We start from the raw sequence: 14,459 nt of genomic DNA, 5'->3' as shown, positions 1-14,459 counted from the left end.
GATCCTTACTCTGGATGGCATTACCCTGACCTCTAGTAATACTGTGAGAAATCTTGGAGTCATTTTTGATCAGGATATGTCCTTCAATGCGCATATTAAGCAAATATGTAGGACTGGTTTTTTGCATTTGCGCAATATCTCTAAAATCAGAAAGGTCTTGTCTCAGAGTGATGCTGAAAAACTAATTAATGCATTTATTTCCTCTAGGCTGGACTATTGTAATTCATTATTATCAAGTTGTCCTAAAAGTTCCCTGAAAAGCCTTCAGTTAATTCAAAATGCTGCAGCTAGAGTACTGACGGGGACTAGAAGGAGAGAGCATATCTCACCCATATTGGCCTCTCTTCATTGGCTTCCTGTTAATTCTAGAATAGAATTTAAAATTCTTCTTCTTACTTATAAGGTTTTGAATAATCAGGTCCCATCTTATCTTAGGGACCTCATAGTACCATATCACCCCAATAGAGCGCTTCGCTCTCAGACTGCAGGCTTACTTGTAGTTCCTAGGATTTTAAGAGTAGAATGGGAGGCAGAGCCTTCAGCTTTCAGGCTCCTCTCCTGTGGAACCAGCTCCCAATTCGGATTAGGGAGACAGACACCCTCTCTACTTTTAAGATTAGGCTTAAAACTTTCCTTTTTGCTAAAGCTTATAGTTAGGGCTGGATCAGGTGACCCTGAACCATCCCTTAGTTATGCTGCTATAGACTTAGACTGCTGGGGGGTTCCCATGATGCACTGAGTGTTTCTTTCTCTTTTTGCTCTGTATGCACCACTCTGCATTTAATCATTAGTGATTGATCTCTGCTCCGCTCCACAGCATGTCTTTTTCCTGGTTCTCTCCCTCAGCCCCAACCAGTCCCAGCAGAAGACTGCCCCTCCCTGAGCCTGGTTCTGCTGGAGGTTTCTTCCTGTTAAAAGGGAGTTTTTCCTTCCCACTGTCGCCAAGTGCTTGCTCACAGGGAGTCGTTTTGACCATTGGGGTTTTTCCGTAATTATTGTATGGCTTTGCCTTACAATATAAAGCGCCTTGGGGCAACTGTCTGTTGTGATTTGGCGCTATATAAATAAAATTGATTTGATTTGATTTACGTGTTTGCACAGTGGAAAGCGGCTGCTCCTTTTTCCATGACTGCTTCAAAATTAACAGCTACTTTAAAAAATGAGTCATCATAACATGATATCACACTCATGTAAACTTTGTAATTAATCTCTGGCTCCATGTTTAACGTTAGCAGCATTCAAGTGCGCGCTGAGATGTTTTCCTCTAAGAAATGCTGTCAGAAACAGTCGGAAATGTTCTGATTTCAGTGTGACGTCCTTTAAAACATAGAAGAATGGAAGTAATGCACGCCGCTATCCAGTACCAAAATCTCAAAGTGTGTCTCAGTACCTGAATAATTTTGAATTCCATTCTGCCGTTTTTGTTGTGTGGGCCGCCAGAAGAGGAGGTACTGCTGGCCCACCACCAGAGGGCGCCCTGCTTGAAGTGCGGGCTTCAGGCACGAGAGGGCGCTGCCGCCACGGACACAACCGGGAGTGACAGCTGTCACACATCAACTCATGACAGTTGTCACCCATCATTTCATCACTCCATAAAAGCCGGATGTCATCTCCACCTTGCTGCCGAGATATCATCTACCTGTGAAGGTAATATTCTCTGCTGTATTTAACACTGACTAATAGTCTGAAATTCTTTGCAGCCGTTTTCCTGTGGTGTTGCCTTATCTGTGGGATTGGCGTTTTGGTGTGATCAGCGACGGCTTCGCTTCACACCCCAACCAGATGAGTGGTTAACAGGAGCTGCACGAGTGTGTGATTAGAGGTGGAGGTGACTTTCCACCTTCTGACTGTTTTTGTTACTGGGTGTGCACACACCCACATCTCACTGTTTGTGCTCCTCTCCAGCAGTACCAGATCCGACAGTCGGGGACGGTGATCACCTGGGAATTCGGGACTTGGCGGCTCCAGTATTCACCAGGTTCGGTGGCGGCGGAAATCATGTGGTTCCGGCTCTTCTCAGGACAGACGTCTTCTATCCTCGAGCCTGCCCACACGTCACCTTTGTGTATTGACTGCTATCAGATTCTGTGATTGTCTGTATAATCGTTGTGCACATTCACAACATTAAATTGTTACCTTTTGGCTCATCTATTGACTGTTCATTTGCGCCCCCTGTTGTGGGTCCGTGTCACTACACTTTCTCCAACAGTTTTCTTCATAAAAGCCTCACTGTTCACTGTCACAAATGCTGCAGACAGAGTTGATCGAGTCAGCTGTGCACCTGCCTCCGTGACGCTTGGAGGCGGCGTGCCTCCTCCCCAGACAGACCAGCGATCGCTGCACCCCGCACGGGCTGTGGTCCCCGCCAAGACGAAACAAAAAATGCAGAGATTGTCCTCTGATCATCTGGCTTCGTGTAACGCGTGCATTTTGTTATGGTTTGTGTCATCTGGATGTAAACAGGATAAAATAAAGAGCTGAAGTTGTTTATGTGAAATCTCCCACAGAAGCGGGTTTGCGTGCCATTAGATTCCCACCAAGTCTCCTGCTAAAATGTTACGAGATGACACTACACTATAGCGGCGCTAGATCAATCAATCAATCAATTTTTATATAGCGCCAAATCACAACAAACAGTTGCCCCAAGGCGCTTTATATTGTAAGGCAAAAGCCATACAGTAATTATGTAAAACCCCAACGGTCAAAACGACCCCCTGTGAGCAAGCACTTGGCTACAGCGTGGCGCCATTGTTCCATTGTCTGGGGAGAACCCTGGAGTAAAATAAAGCCTTTTAAGAGAAAGACTGTCCACACTGATCATCTGAAATATACTTATTGCGCATTTAAAGCGAAACAATGTGTTTGTCTATTTTTAAAAAACACATGGTCCGCTTTACGTGGGGAGTGACTACTGACCCAGTGGCCAGGTACTCACAGTCGAAGTTTGCTGTTCGCCCGGCAGCCAGCTGCTGTGTCTCTGTGCCCGGTGTAAGGGGCTCAGCACTCCCCTCAGACCGGCCGAGTCACAGCTCCGTCCCAGCCACACTGACAAACAGTCTCTGAAAGAAGATCCTCTCAGCAGAAGTCCACTCTTTCTTCTGTGCTTTGCTCAGACTCGCAATGAGTGTTTCGTTCTTTAATTTTCGCTTTTTTGGCAACACATAACACTTCACAAACACGGTAAATAAAAACAAAAAAAAACAGTGACTGCGAGGCTGGCATGTTCAACCTCCAGCTGAAATACATCTGCTGAATTACTGAGAAAGAGGGATTAAAAAAAAAAAAATCAGACAGGGACCCAATCCACCAACCTTAAACAAACCAAAAAAAAAAAAACCTCAAAAATGGTTCAGTTTTACAAGTTGGGGGGAAAACAAAAAGCCACATCCCATCGCCATTTCAGCAAAATGTAAAGACTTTGATGCAGCGACATTGTGCCATTGCTTAGGGAGAGCCCTGGACTACTGATGGTGTTTAAAAATGCAAAAGTACTTTTTATCCGATTACTCAATTAATCGCCAGAATAAATGATTACTAAAATAATCGACAGCTGCAGCCCTAATATCTACACATTACATTTTCATCACCCGTTTCCTTCATCAACATGCCCTTTGCATGTCTACCTTTCTCCACTCCAGTCACCAGCTTTCATGCTTGGGTACACTCTTCACCACATCATCTAACTCAATCCACAAAATATTCTTTGTCCTTCATCTCACAGCCTACCTGTGGGGCATAAGCACTGACGATATTCATTGTCACCCTTTCCAGTTCTAACTTCACACTCATCACCATAACACTTGCTTAACCTCCAACACACACATACTCTTCTTCAAAATGACCCCAACACCATTTCTCTGCCCATCTACACCATGATACAACGTGAAACCGCCTCCGATGCTCCTCCTCTTACTTCCCTTCCACTTAGTTTCTTGTATAAACAATACTAGTACAGGGTCTGTAGGAAGTTTGTATTCCTGTAGAAAATTAGGAATTTAAGATGATTTACATGGATGGACGTATAAGGCGGTGTTTGAAGGTGGGATGTAGATAGAGGTGTACTTACTCATACATAGTTTTAACAAAGTGTACGTTTGTTAAAACATGGCTGACATTGAGATACAAAGAGACATGCAAATACAGTTATTTAAAAAAAAGATTGACATTTATCCAACATGGTCAGACATATATACACACACCCAGATATACAGGGATGAGAATGTGCAAAGAAAAAACTCTGAAAATCAGTGGGGGGGTTACAGGTTTTGAGCATTTTAGAAGCATTTCGGGGCCACTAGAGAAACCTAATTTCATGAATTTCCATTTTATATTTTTTGTATGTTGGGGTATGTGGAAACCTGACTGGCATAAGAGAATGTTTGTGTAGACCTTCTTTCAGTGATACCTGCCTTGTGCTATAGCATATGTACTTAGTATAAATGCCATAGCACTGGACAAATTATTGCCCCATAATAAATTCCTAAATCACACCATGTGAGTTTGCACCACAACTACTTATGCCAGTCACCAGGAAAACCCCACAGGTACATACAGCATAGGAACATTAAAAAGCACACGTCCCGTACAACAGCTGTCTATGAAATTCATCAAAATAAAAAAGAAAAAGAAAATTGATGCAGGATGATTTCAGCATGCAGGAAAACTATATCTCATCATTTAGTATCTGCTAAGAGCACAAACTGAAGGAATGCAATGAAAGCCTGAAACAAGTTTCTGTCAGACGTATTTTAGCCATAAGCCACAAAAGAAGGGTTTGTTTGTTTTCTCCACAGAGTCACGTTTTGAGAAAAAGTGCGTTTCGTGTCAAAATAAAGCCATAAAATAGATGTTTTTTTTTTAAGTTACTTAGTTTTATATGATGAAATAAATGGAACGTGGAAACAATTTTTGACAAAAAAAACGTATACAACGCTGGTTTTGTAGCCCTGAATTTCACTTCAGTACGTGCACAGTATAAATAACTGCGCCACACTTAAAACTTGCAGTGACTGTAAAGACATTTAATTGCACTGAAAGATTATGGACACGCACCTGAGCACTAGATGTTCAGCTCAGCACCCCCCCCTGCTGTGGGCCTGTTCTGCTCTGGGGCTCGCTGCGCCTCTTCCGCGCTCTTCTGGAGCCGGGCTGATTAGTCCCGTTTAATATTAACTTTGGTGACATTTTTTCTTCGTCTTACAATGTTCTTCCAATGTTTTGTTGATGAAATCCAAACATAATGTGCAGAGGGCTTTTAGAACAGAGCTAATTTCTATAAAGGCCTTATTTTTCGTGTTCTTTCAACAGGCACTACATCTAAGGTCTGACTTGACAGAATGGTAGAAATAGACCTTCAGGAACACGCCAGGTAGTATGTACAAGCAAATTGTGGTAATCAGTAATTTTCTACAGGCCATTTTAGAAAAAGAGGGTCAGTGACGCCTATTTTTTTCCAACTGTGATCGCGGGTTTAGAAAACTATCATATCTCTGTCAATAATTGACCAATTCTTATAATTTTGGTATCATGTGTTCATCATTAAATTTACTAACTGACAGAAACCTTCTGATTTTATGTAGAGGTGACTGTGACCAGAATATGCAGCTTATTACAGATAGCGGCATACTTGAAAGACGCTATGTAAAAATAGTCACAATCTTTAATAAAAATGGCTGTAGAAAAGAAAGACTGTGCTAACTAAATACACCCAGTATCACCCAAAAGTGCAATGTTTTAAGGAAAAAAAATAAGACCGATACAGCTGTCCGCCATGGAGGTGTTGATGAGGCAGTGGTGGTAGAGGCTGTGGCAGTTTGCAGGCAAGCAGTCCCAGGAGGACAGGGACATACAAGAAGCCCTACACATCTGAAGCTGGAACTTGCAAGAGTGGAAGAACAGTTCATAGTGTTCAAGGAGAAGCACGCCTCTGTGGTCTGATCTGTTTGCATTCTGGGATGAGTACATCACCATGGTGGAGCTGCTTCTTCAGTTCATAAGGGCTGAGAGAAGTGGCAACTGTAGCCTTCATTTGTCAGCAGCTGCAGCCATGCACGCCACACTTCTTTGCCATGGACAGCAAACTACTCTCGTGCTGCCTGTCTATCTGGCTGATATGAACCGCCTGGAGGAGACTCACTCTACCATTCACCAGGAGTTTGTCAATGGAAACCCGCAGATCAGCAGATCAACCAGCCATTGCTCAGGTATGGACAGATATGGCACTGGAACAGTCAATCAATCTCAACTCCAAGACCAAAGGTGGCATAATCGGCATACTCAGAAACCTGGAGCTCTGGAACGTGGTTTCCTGACCATCCACGAACGAGCTGTCATTACAGCATCCATGAAGGTCATTGTGGCCTGCAGGACTCTGATCGAGTTGGGACCCACAAAGAAGATGCGACAAAACAGACGAAAGAGGGATGAGGAAGATATCAACAAAATCCTGTCACCATGACATCTGGCTCATGACCAACCCCTTTTGCCTTGATGATCAAGATGAATGGCGAGTCAAGGATACCACTCACAAACATCGCCAGTGGAGTGGTTATGCCAACAGATGTGGCAGAGCGTCTGCTCCAAAGCTATGAGCTGGTACCACACAGATGACAACATTGTGGAGCAGCGACTGAACACTGATGAGGTCTCATTGTGGAATCCCATAACAACCCTGAGAATCAAGACATTCAGCACCTTGGCCAAGAAGAAAGAAGTCAAGACATCAGATGACAAAATGATTACTGTCACAGCCGAGAGAGATCTCTTTGGCCGTCTGATGATTTCAGCCAGTCAAGAAACCCTTGACCTTATGTTCTCTAATGCCATATACCAACACTGTGCAGAGTAGCTACCTAAACTCTGTAAGGGAGATAGAGTATCTCGTCAATAGTTTTACATCCTCATTGAAGACAACTTTGGATGCTGTAGCTCCTCTGAAAAAGAGGGCTTTAAATCAGAAGTCTCTGACTCCGTGGTATAACTCACAAACTCGTAGCTTAAAGCAGATAACCCGTAAGTTGGAGAGGAAATGGCGTCTCACTAATTTAGAAGATCTTCACTTAGCCTGGAAAAAGAGTCTGTTGCTCTATAAAAAAGCCCTCCGTAAAGCTAGGACATCTTTCTACTCATCACTAATTGAAGAAAATAAGAACAACCCCAGGTTTCTTTTCAGCACTGTAGCCAGGCTGACAAAGAGTCAGAGCTCTATTGAGCTGAGTATTCCATTAACTTTAACTAGTAATGACTTCATGACTTTCTTTGCTAACAAATTTTAACTATTAGAGAAAAAATTACTCATAACCATCCCAAAGACGTATCGTTATCTTTGGCTGCTTTCAGTGATGCCGGTATTTGGTTAGACTCTTTCTCTCCGATTGTTCTGTCTGAGTTATTTTCATTAGTTACTTCATCCAAACCATCAACATGTTTATTAGACCCCATTCCTACCAGGCTGCTCAAGGAAGCCCTACCATTATTTAATGCTTCGATCTTAATATGATCAATCTATCTTTGTTAGTTGGCTATGTACCACAGGCTTTTAAGGTGGCAGTAATTAAACCATTACTTAAAAAGCCATCACTTGACCCAGCTATCTTAGCTAATTATAGGCCAATCTCCAACCTTCCTTTTCTCTCAAAAATTCTTGAAAGGGTAGTTGTAAAACAGCTAACTGATCATCTGCAGAGGAATGGTCTATTTGAAGAGTTTCAGTCAGGTTTTAGAATTCATCATAGCACAGAAACAGCATTATGAAGGTTACAAATGATCTTCTTATGGCCTCGGACAGTGGACTCATCTCTGTGCTTGTTCTGTTAGACCTCAGTGCTGCTTTTGATACTGTTGACCATAAAATTTTATTACAGAGATTAGAGCATGCCATAGGTATTAAAGGCACTGCGCTGCGGTGGTTTGAATCATATTTGTCTAATAGATTACAATTTGTTCATGTAAATGGGGAATCTTCTTCACAGACTAAAGTTAATTATGGAGTTCCACAAGGTTCTGTGCTAGGACCAATTTTATTCACTTTATACATGCTTCCCTTAGGCAGTATTATTAGACGGTATTGCTTAAATTTTCATTGTTACGCAGATGATACCCAGCTTTATCTATCCATGAAGCCAGAGGACACACACCAATTAGCTAAACTGCAGGATTGTCTTACAGACATAAAGACATGGATGACCTCTAATTTCCTGCTTTTAAACTCAGATAAAACTGAAGTTATTGTACTTGGCCCCACAAATCTTAGAAACATGGTGTCTAACCAGATCCTTACTCTGGATGGCATTACCCTGACCTCTAGTAATACTGTGAGAAATCTTGGAGTCATTTTTGATCAGGATATGTCATTCAAAGCGCATATTAAACAAATATGTAGGACTGCTTTTTTGCATTTACGCAATATCTCTAAAATCAGAAAGGTCTTGTCTCAGAGTGATGCTGAAAAACTAATTCATGCATTTATTTCCTCTAGGCTGGACTATTGTAATTCATTATTATCAGGTTGTCCTAAAAGTTCCCTAAAAAGCCTTCAGTTAATTCAAAATGCTGCAGCTAGAGTACTGACGGGGACTAGAAGGAGAGAGCATATCTCACCCATATTGGCCTCTCTTCATTGGCTTCCTGTTAATTCTAGAATAGAATTTAAAATTCTTCTTCTTACTTATAAGGTTTTGAATAATCAGGTCCCATCTTATCTTAGGGACCTCGTAGTACAATATCACCCCAATAGAGCACTTCGCTCTCAGACTGCAGGCTTACTTGTAGTTCCTAGGGTTTGTAAGAGTAGAATGGGAGGCAGAGCCTTCAGCTTTCAGGCTCCTCTCCTGTGGAACCAGCTCCCAATTCAGATCAGGGAGACAGACACCCTCTCTACTTTTAAGATTAGGCTTAAAACTTTCCTTTTTGCTAAAGCTTATAGTTAGGGCTGGATCAGGTGACCCTGAACCATCCCTTAGTTATGCTGCTATAGACATAGACTGCTGGGGGGTTCCCATGATGCACTGTTTCTTTCTCTTTTTGCTCTGTATGCACCACTCTGCATTTAATCATTAGTGATCGATCTCTGCTCCCCTCCACAGCATGTCTTTTTCCTGGTTCTCTCCCTCAGCCCCAACCAGTCCCAGCAGAAGACTGCCCCTCCCTGAGCCTGGTTCTGCTGGAGGTTTCTTCCTGTTAAAAGGGAGTTTTTCCTTCCCACTGTAGCCAAGTGCTTGCTCACAGGGGGTCGTTTGACCGTTGGGGTTTTACATAATTATTGTATGGCCTTGCCTTACAATATAAAGCGCCTTGGGGCAACTGTTTGTTGTGATTTGGCGCTATATAAAGAAAATTGATTGATTGATTGACCTGAAGGAAGTCCTGGCACATGAGCTTTCTACAGTGCCATGCTCTCTTGCACACAACGATGGGAGTCTGAGAAAGACCACAAAAAGTGCACTCCTCACTGAGATGGAGAAAGTTGCAGACGTCCAGGGAAAACTTCCCACACCCACTACAGGCATGGAAACTGCTCATCTCTTTGATATCATGGCTTCAGTCCAGATGGTTAAAGATGGTGGTGCAGCAACCTTTGGTGCACTGGCTTCCAAGCATTACAACCTGATCACCTCACCACTAGGTCAGAATGAATGCACCCGAGTTGATGCCATCATGGATCAGTACAGGAAGAAGCCGATCAAAGCTGGAGAGAGGACAAAACGCGGGGCATCTACAGGCTTGGAGATAAGGATACAGGGCCCAAACACCCCAATCCCCAAACAGTGGACCAAATACATCACAAATCAGCAAAACAAAGTGAACCTTGCAATCTTCCTGGCAGAGAGCTGATGTTCCATGGGCCAAGAGAAACTGCTACCAGGTCTGCAACTTGTCATCGCTGGTGGTTTCAAACAAGGGGAAAAGGCCATGCTGGTGACAAAAGGATCTTCTGAGGACCTACCAGCCTTGAGATCAGACCATGAGGAGGCAGACACGAGGCTGCTGCTTCATGCTGCACATGCCTCACAAACTCACAGCAGGATTGTGATCCAGTCACCAGATACGGATGTAGCCGTACTCTGCGCCACACACTTTGACAGCCTGAACTGTGATCAGTTGTGGTTTCACACTGGTGTCAAAGACAAATTGAGATACATCCCTGTGCACAGTGTGGCTGCTGAAATGGGTCCAGACCTCTGTGATGCCTTACCAGGCTTACATGCCCTCACAGGGTGTGACTCCAACAGTTCCCTTTGCGGAATTGGGAAGAAGAAGGCTTTCACCATGATTAGCAGGTCTGAAGAGCACCAGCAGAGTGTATCACAGCTGGGGAAAGATGTCACAGTGTCTGAGGACACAGTATCAGGATGTGAAGCATTTGTATGCAGCCTCTACACCAAGGACAGAAAAGCTGGTAGGAAAGTCAATGATGTCAGATACTGGCTTTTTTGTCAGCGGGCCAGAGAAATGAGGGCTTGCCTCCAACATCAGACAGTCTTCTGCAGCACATCAAGCGAGCCAATTATCAGGCACTGGTATGGAGGCAAGCACTGGTGCCTGTGCAAGACGTGCCACCACCTGAGGACCATGGCTGGATCTTGGCAGATGACTCATTAACGCCTGTGCTGATGACCAAAGAACCAGCACCCTGTGGACTGGTGGAGATTACAATATGCAAATGCAGGAAGTCTTTGTGCAGCAGAAGGGACTGCACATGCAAGAAAAATGAACTTTCCTGCACTGAAGCCTGTGGATGAATGGCTGGGGAAGACTGTAAGAATCCGAGGACTCTGGCACCACTAATTGTTGAGGATGAAGATGACGAAGATGATGACTGAACTTAAGGGATGATCTGAGCTATTCACTACATAGCCTTTCATGTTAACACACAGAGACCTTTTTGGAACAGCTTGTTAAAGGTGTGAATCGTAAAGCAACAAAGGTGAACTTGACATTGTAAAATGTAACAGCGGATTTATAACCATTGTTCAGTTAAAACTATCAAAAGGTATGATTTGGCATGTGTAAAATAACTTTAGTGTCATGAAAATATAAACAGACAATCAAAAGGTAAGATGTCATTTAAATGCCCTCTGTCCTAGCCGAGTTGCCCCAAAAGTCAGGAAAACCATGAACATGGTATAGGTAGTAAAATAAATGCAACTCCGTCAAATTTTCACCTAGGAAGCCATAATTGGTCTTAATTTTTTCATAAAACAATGCACATTCAGTTAATACTAGGCTCATGTTTCTAAAATAGTTTCCTTTCTATATGAAGTCTTATTAAATGTATTACTATTTTTCCAGAGCATCTTCAATATTATGCCGCTGTCTGTAATAAGCTGCAATATTCTGGTCACAGTCACCTCTACATAAAATCAGAAGGTTCCAACAGTTAGTAAATTTAATAATGAACACATTGATACCAAAATTATGAGAATTGGTCCATTATTGATAGAGATATGACTAGTTTTCTAAACTCACAATCACAGTTGGAAAAACAAGCGCCACTGACCCCTCTTTTATAAAATGGCCTGTAGAAAATTACTGATACCACAATTTGCTTGTACATACTACCTGGCGTTGTTCCTGAAGGTCCATTCTACCATTCTGTCAAGTCAGACCTTAGATGTAGTGCCTGTTGAATGAATCCATTTTGGGGGATCCCTGCTCCTGTACTATTTACCGGGAAGCTCAACCTTGCGGGCAAATTCACCAAGTCTTGTCTTTGTCCACCTCCCAGTCCAAAGATGTCCACTTGAACCTATTTTTTACACCAGTATCGGTGTCTTTAACACGGTCTTCATCCTCTCAGTAATTTTGGCCACGTTAAAGTCTTAGCTCGACTGCTAAAACTTGCCAAAACTCCACGTCTGGGTACTTTCAGTGACTTCAGATTTACAGAGATTCTAATTGGCTGAAAGTTCGCTGTTGAAGAAAAACTAACCAATGACGTGAATTTTAGCTTGCAGTTTCAGCAGCGCTATTATGGTTCCCGTGCATATGAGAAAAGATCTAACTCGCACAGATGACCCGCGCTGCACCACCCCTCCAAGATTTTTCTCAACAGATTTACACTGATGTCAGAACTTTGAAATCTCTGGATCAGTGGAAAATTCTCATCCCTGGGTATAGGAAGGAATACACACAGTTAGTGTGCATGAAGCACAAACATATGGATGTGAATACAGTAGTTACTGATAATGCGAGTCAGAAACATTTAGGTTTGTTGTGAAATGTGTGGACTGATTAATAACTATTGTGTTTTCATATATTTTGGCTTTTAGCCAGGACACTGTACGTAGTTGAAAAATCCTCCGCCACCAAACACAGAAACATCTGCAACTCATCCTCGGACCACGGTGTGGTTTTGTGCGAATTAAAAAAGTTGCTGTGAAATGAAAGAAAAGCCCGATTTCTGTAACACCACTGCGAGTATTTAACCCTTAATGCCTATTGTCGCATATATGCTACAATATCTGACTCAAATATGCAACATACCAAATTGACCAGTATGCCTGTTGTCGCAAATTTGCAACATACCATTATTATTATTATAACATAAATTATTACCAAAATACCAAGATTACTATTTTTTTTTTTGTGCAAAAGTGAAATTAATAATCTCAACATTATTTACCATCTACTTAAAGGCAAAAACACACACAAAACATTTTTTTTATATACAGCTATATAAATTCAGGCGTTAAGGGAAATGACAGGTTTGATTCTCGTTTTGGACGGCGTGCTCATGACTCGTCCAGTGATGACATTCTTCGACCAATCAGCAGCCGGCAGCCTGCTGACGTCATATTTTAGTATCGGCTCGGCTCGCTTGGAACCGCTCCTGAGCGTGTAGCAAAAAAAAGCACCTGGTATCAGGTACCAACCCGAATGGAAAAGCAAAAAACCCAAGTAGAGTCGAGCCGAGTGGGGCTAAAGGCCTCAAGTAAAGTGTGATGCTGCAACATGACCTGAGTACCATGTGAACTGCGAAAATAAGGGCTCCAGTGAGCGGGTCATGATCTAATATATAAGACCGACTGTGTGTGTGTGTTTGCGCACATATGCTTTCAACCTAAGGTCCCCAGTGACCTCCCCCTTGGTGCCCAGTCACCACAGCATATAGCTTAATTACTGTGGCTGTGCATAGAGAACACACATGCACACACACAAACACACACACGTCAGCTTTATATATTAGACAGACAGACAGATGTCTCCCTTTACCAGTCACCCTGCCAACATTCAAAGCCCAAACTCTCACTTCCACTCTTCTATCTGTCCTCCTGTCCCTGTCTCCTGACAAGGAGCCGCTGTCCTCTCGTGGGTCTGTGCTGAGTCCCGTGGACTCGGGGCGTGGAGGTCTGCAGTGAGGAGAGAGAGGAGCGACACCTGACGAGGTGCTGCTGCAGACTTTTTGCTGCATTGACTCAACTCCGTCGAGACCACGTGACCAAAGCCCGCACCGTTATGGAGGAGCTGGTCCGCGCTCTGCCGCGCGTGCACAAAATACGGACATAAAGTTGGTGCGTGGACGTGGACACCCGGTGTCCCGGTGTCCTTAGAGGCCGGACGGAGCTGCTGCAGTGCGACGAAAAACTCACCCGAAATTAGCGCGTGCGTGTGCGCTTCCGCAAAAAATCATAAATTCAGTCGGGAGCGCGCGATCGCGCCCCTGTGCGCGCGCATTCACAATCAGACACAAACACAGCGAAAGCGGATGTTTTTTGTTTGTTTGTTTACCTGAGATGATCTTGTCCGTCGCTGACTCCTTGTCGGTCATCGTCTCCCGCAGTCGGACCTCCTCCCGAGCCTCCTCTCCGACACAGCTGCACCAAGCAATGTTTACCGGGACCCCGACACGCACAGCCCGCACACACACAAACACGGTGCTCGACGTCCCGCACCAACTTCACGCCGTCCTCCGGCTCCTTTTGCAGAATGTGAGGAGCTTCAAAGGGGGGCGGGGCTGCAGGAGAAGGGAGCTGTGAGGAGGAGGAGGGAGCAGGGAGGAGTAGGAGGAGGGGGAGGAGGGAGCAGCCTGCTGCTCCTCTCTGAGCCCCGCCCATCACAGGCCGTCCGGAGCAGAGCTGCTGCTGCAGAATAAAAGATCAATTTTCGTTTGACTGCTCACCAAAACTAATTTCTCTCAATTGCATCTTGAAGATCACTTTTTTTTCTGGAAAAATAAGTTGTATAGTTTATTAGAACACTGTAATAGATATATAATACTGTCTAATAATCCATAGAATATGCATAAATTCTAATACTCGAGCAGAGTATTAAAGAGTAATGACCAAAATAAAATAATTTTTCATTAAAAAAATAAAAATAATATTAGGACTGCAAGAAGTCATATACGGGCCCTCGTTCCACGCGACCGCCTACCCAGGCTGGGCATGTGCGTGCAGGGGCAACCACTCATCCCACATTTCAAATTTCAAGCAAATCACAAAATGCATGAAGGAGTTATG

General features: G+C 43.5%; 1 protein-coding gene across 2 annotated transcripts in view; it reads right to left on the bottom strand.

Moving 5' to 3' along the window:
* The window catches only part of hspa12a (heat shock protein 12A), a 342,644-nt gene extending 328,744 nt beyond the window's left edge, over positions 1 to 13,900 (bottom strand). For both annotated transcript variants that reach the window (XM_034185227.1, XM_034185228.1), the window contains exon 1: positions 13,729 to 13,900. In XM_034185227.1, the coding sequence (XP_034041118.1) occupies positions 13,729 to 13,768 (40 nt within the window). In that variant the 5' untranslated portion in view covers positions 13,769 to 13,900. The remainder of the gene's footprint in view (positions 1 to 13,728) is intronic.
* Positions 13,901 to 14,459: the final 559 nt, after the last annotated feature.

The sequence above is a fragment of the Thalassophryne amazonica genome, chromosome 13 (genome assembly GCF_902500255.1).
Source record: "Thalassophryne amazonica chromosome 13, fThaAma1.1, whole genome shotgun sequence".
Lineage (NCBI taxonomy): Eukaryota > Metazoa > Chordata > Actinopteri > Batrachoidiformes > Batrachoididae > Thalassophryne > Thalassophryne amazonica.
This window is presented reverse-complemented; position numbering and strand designations above follow the sequence as displayed.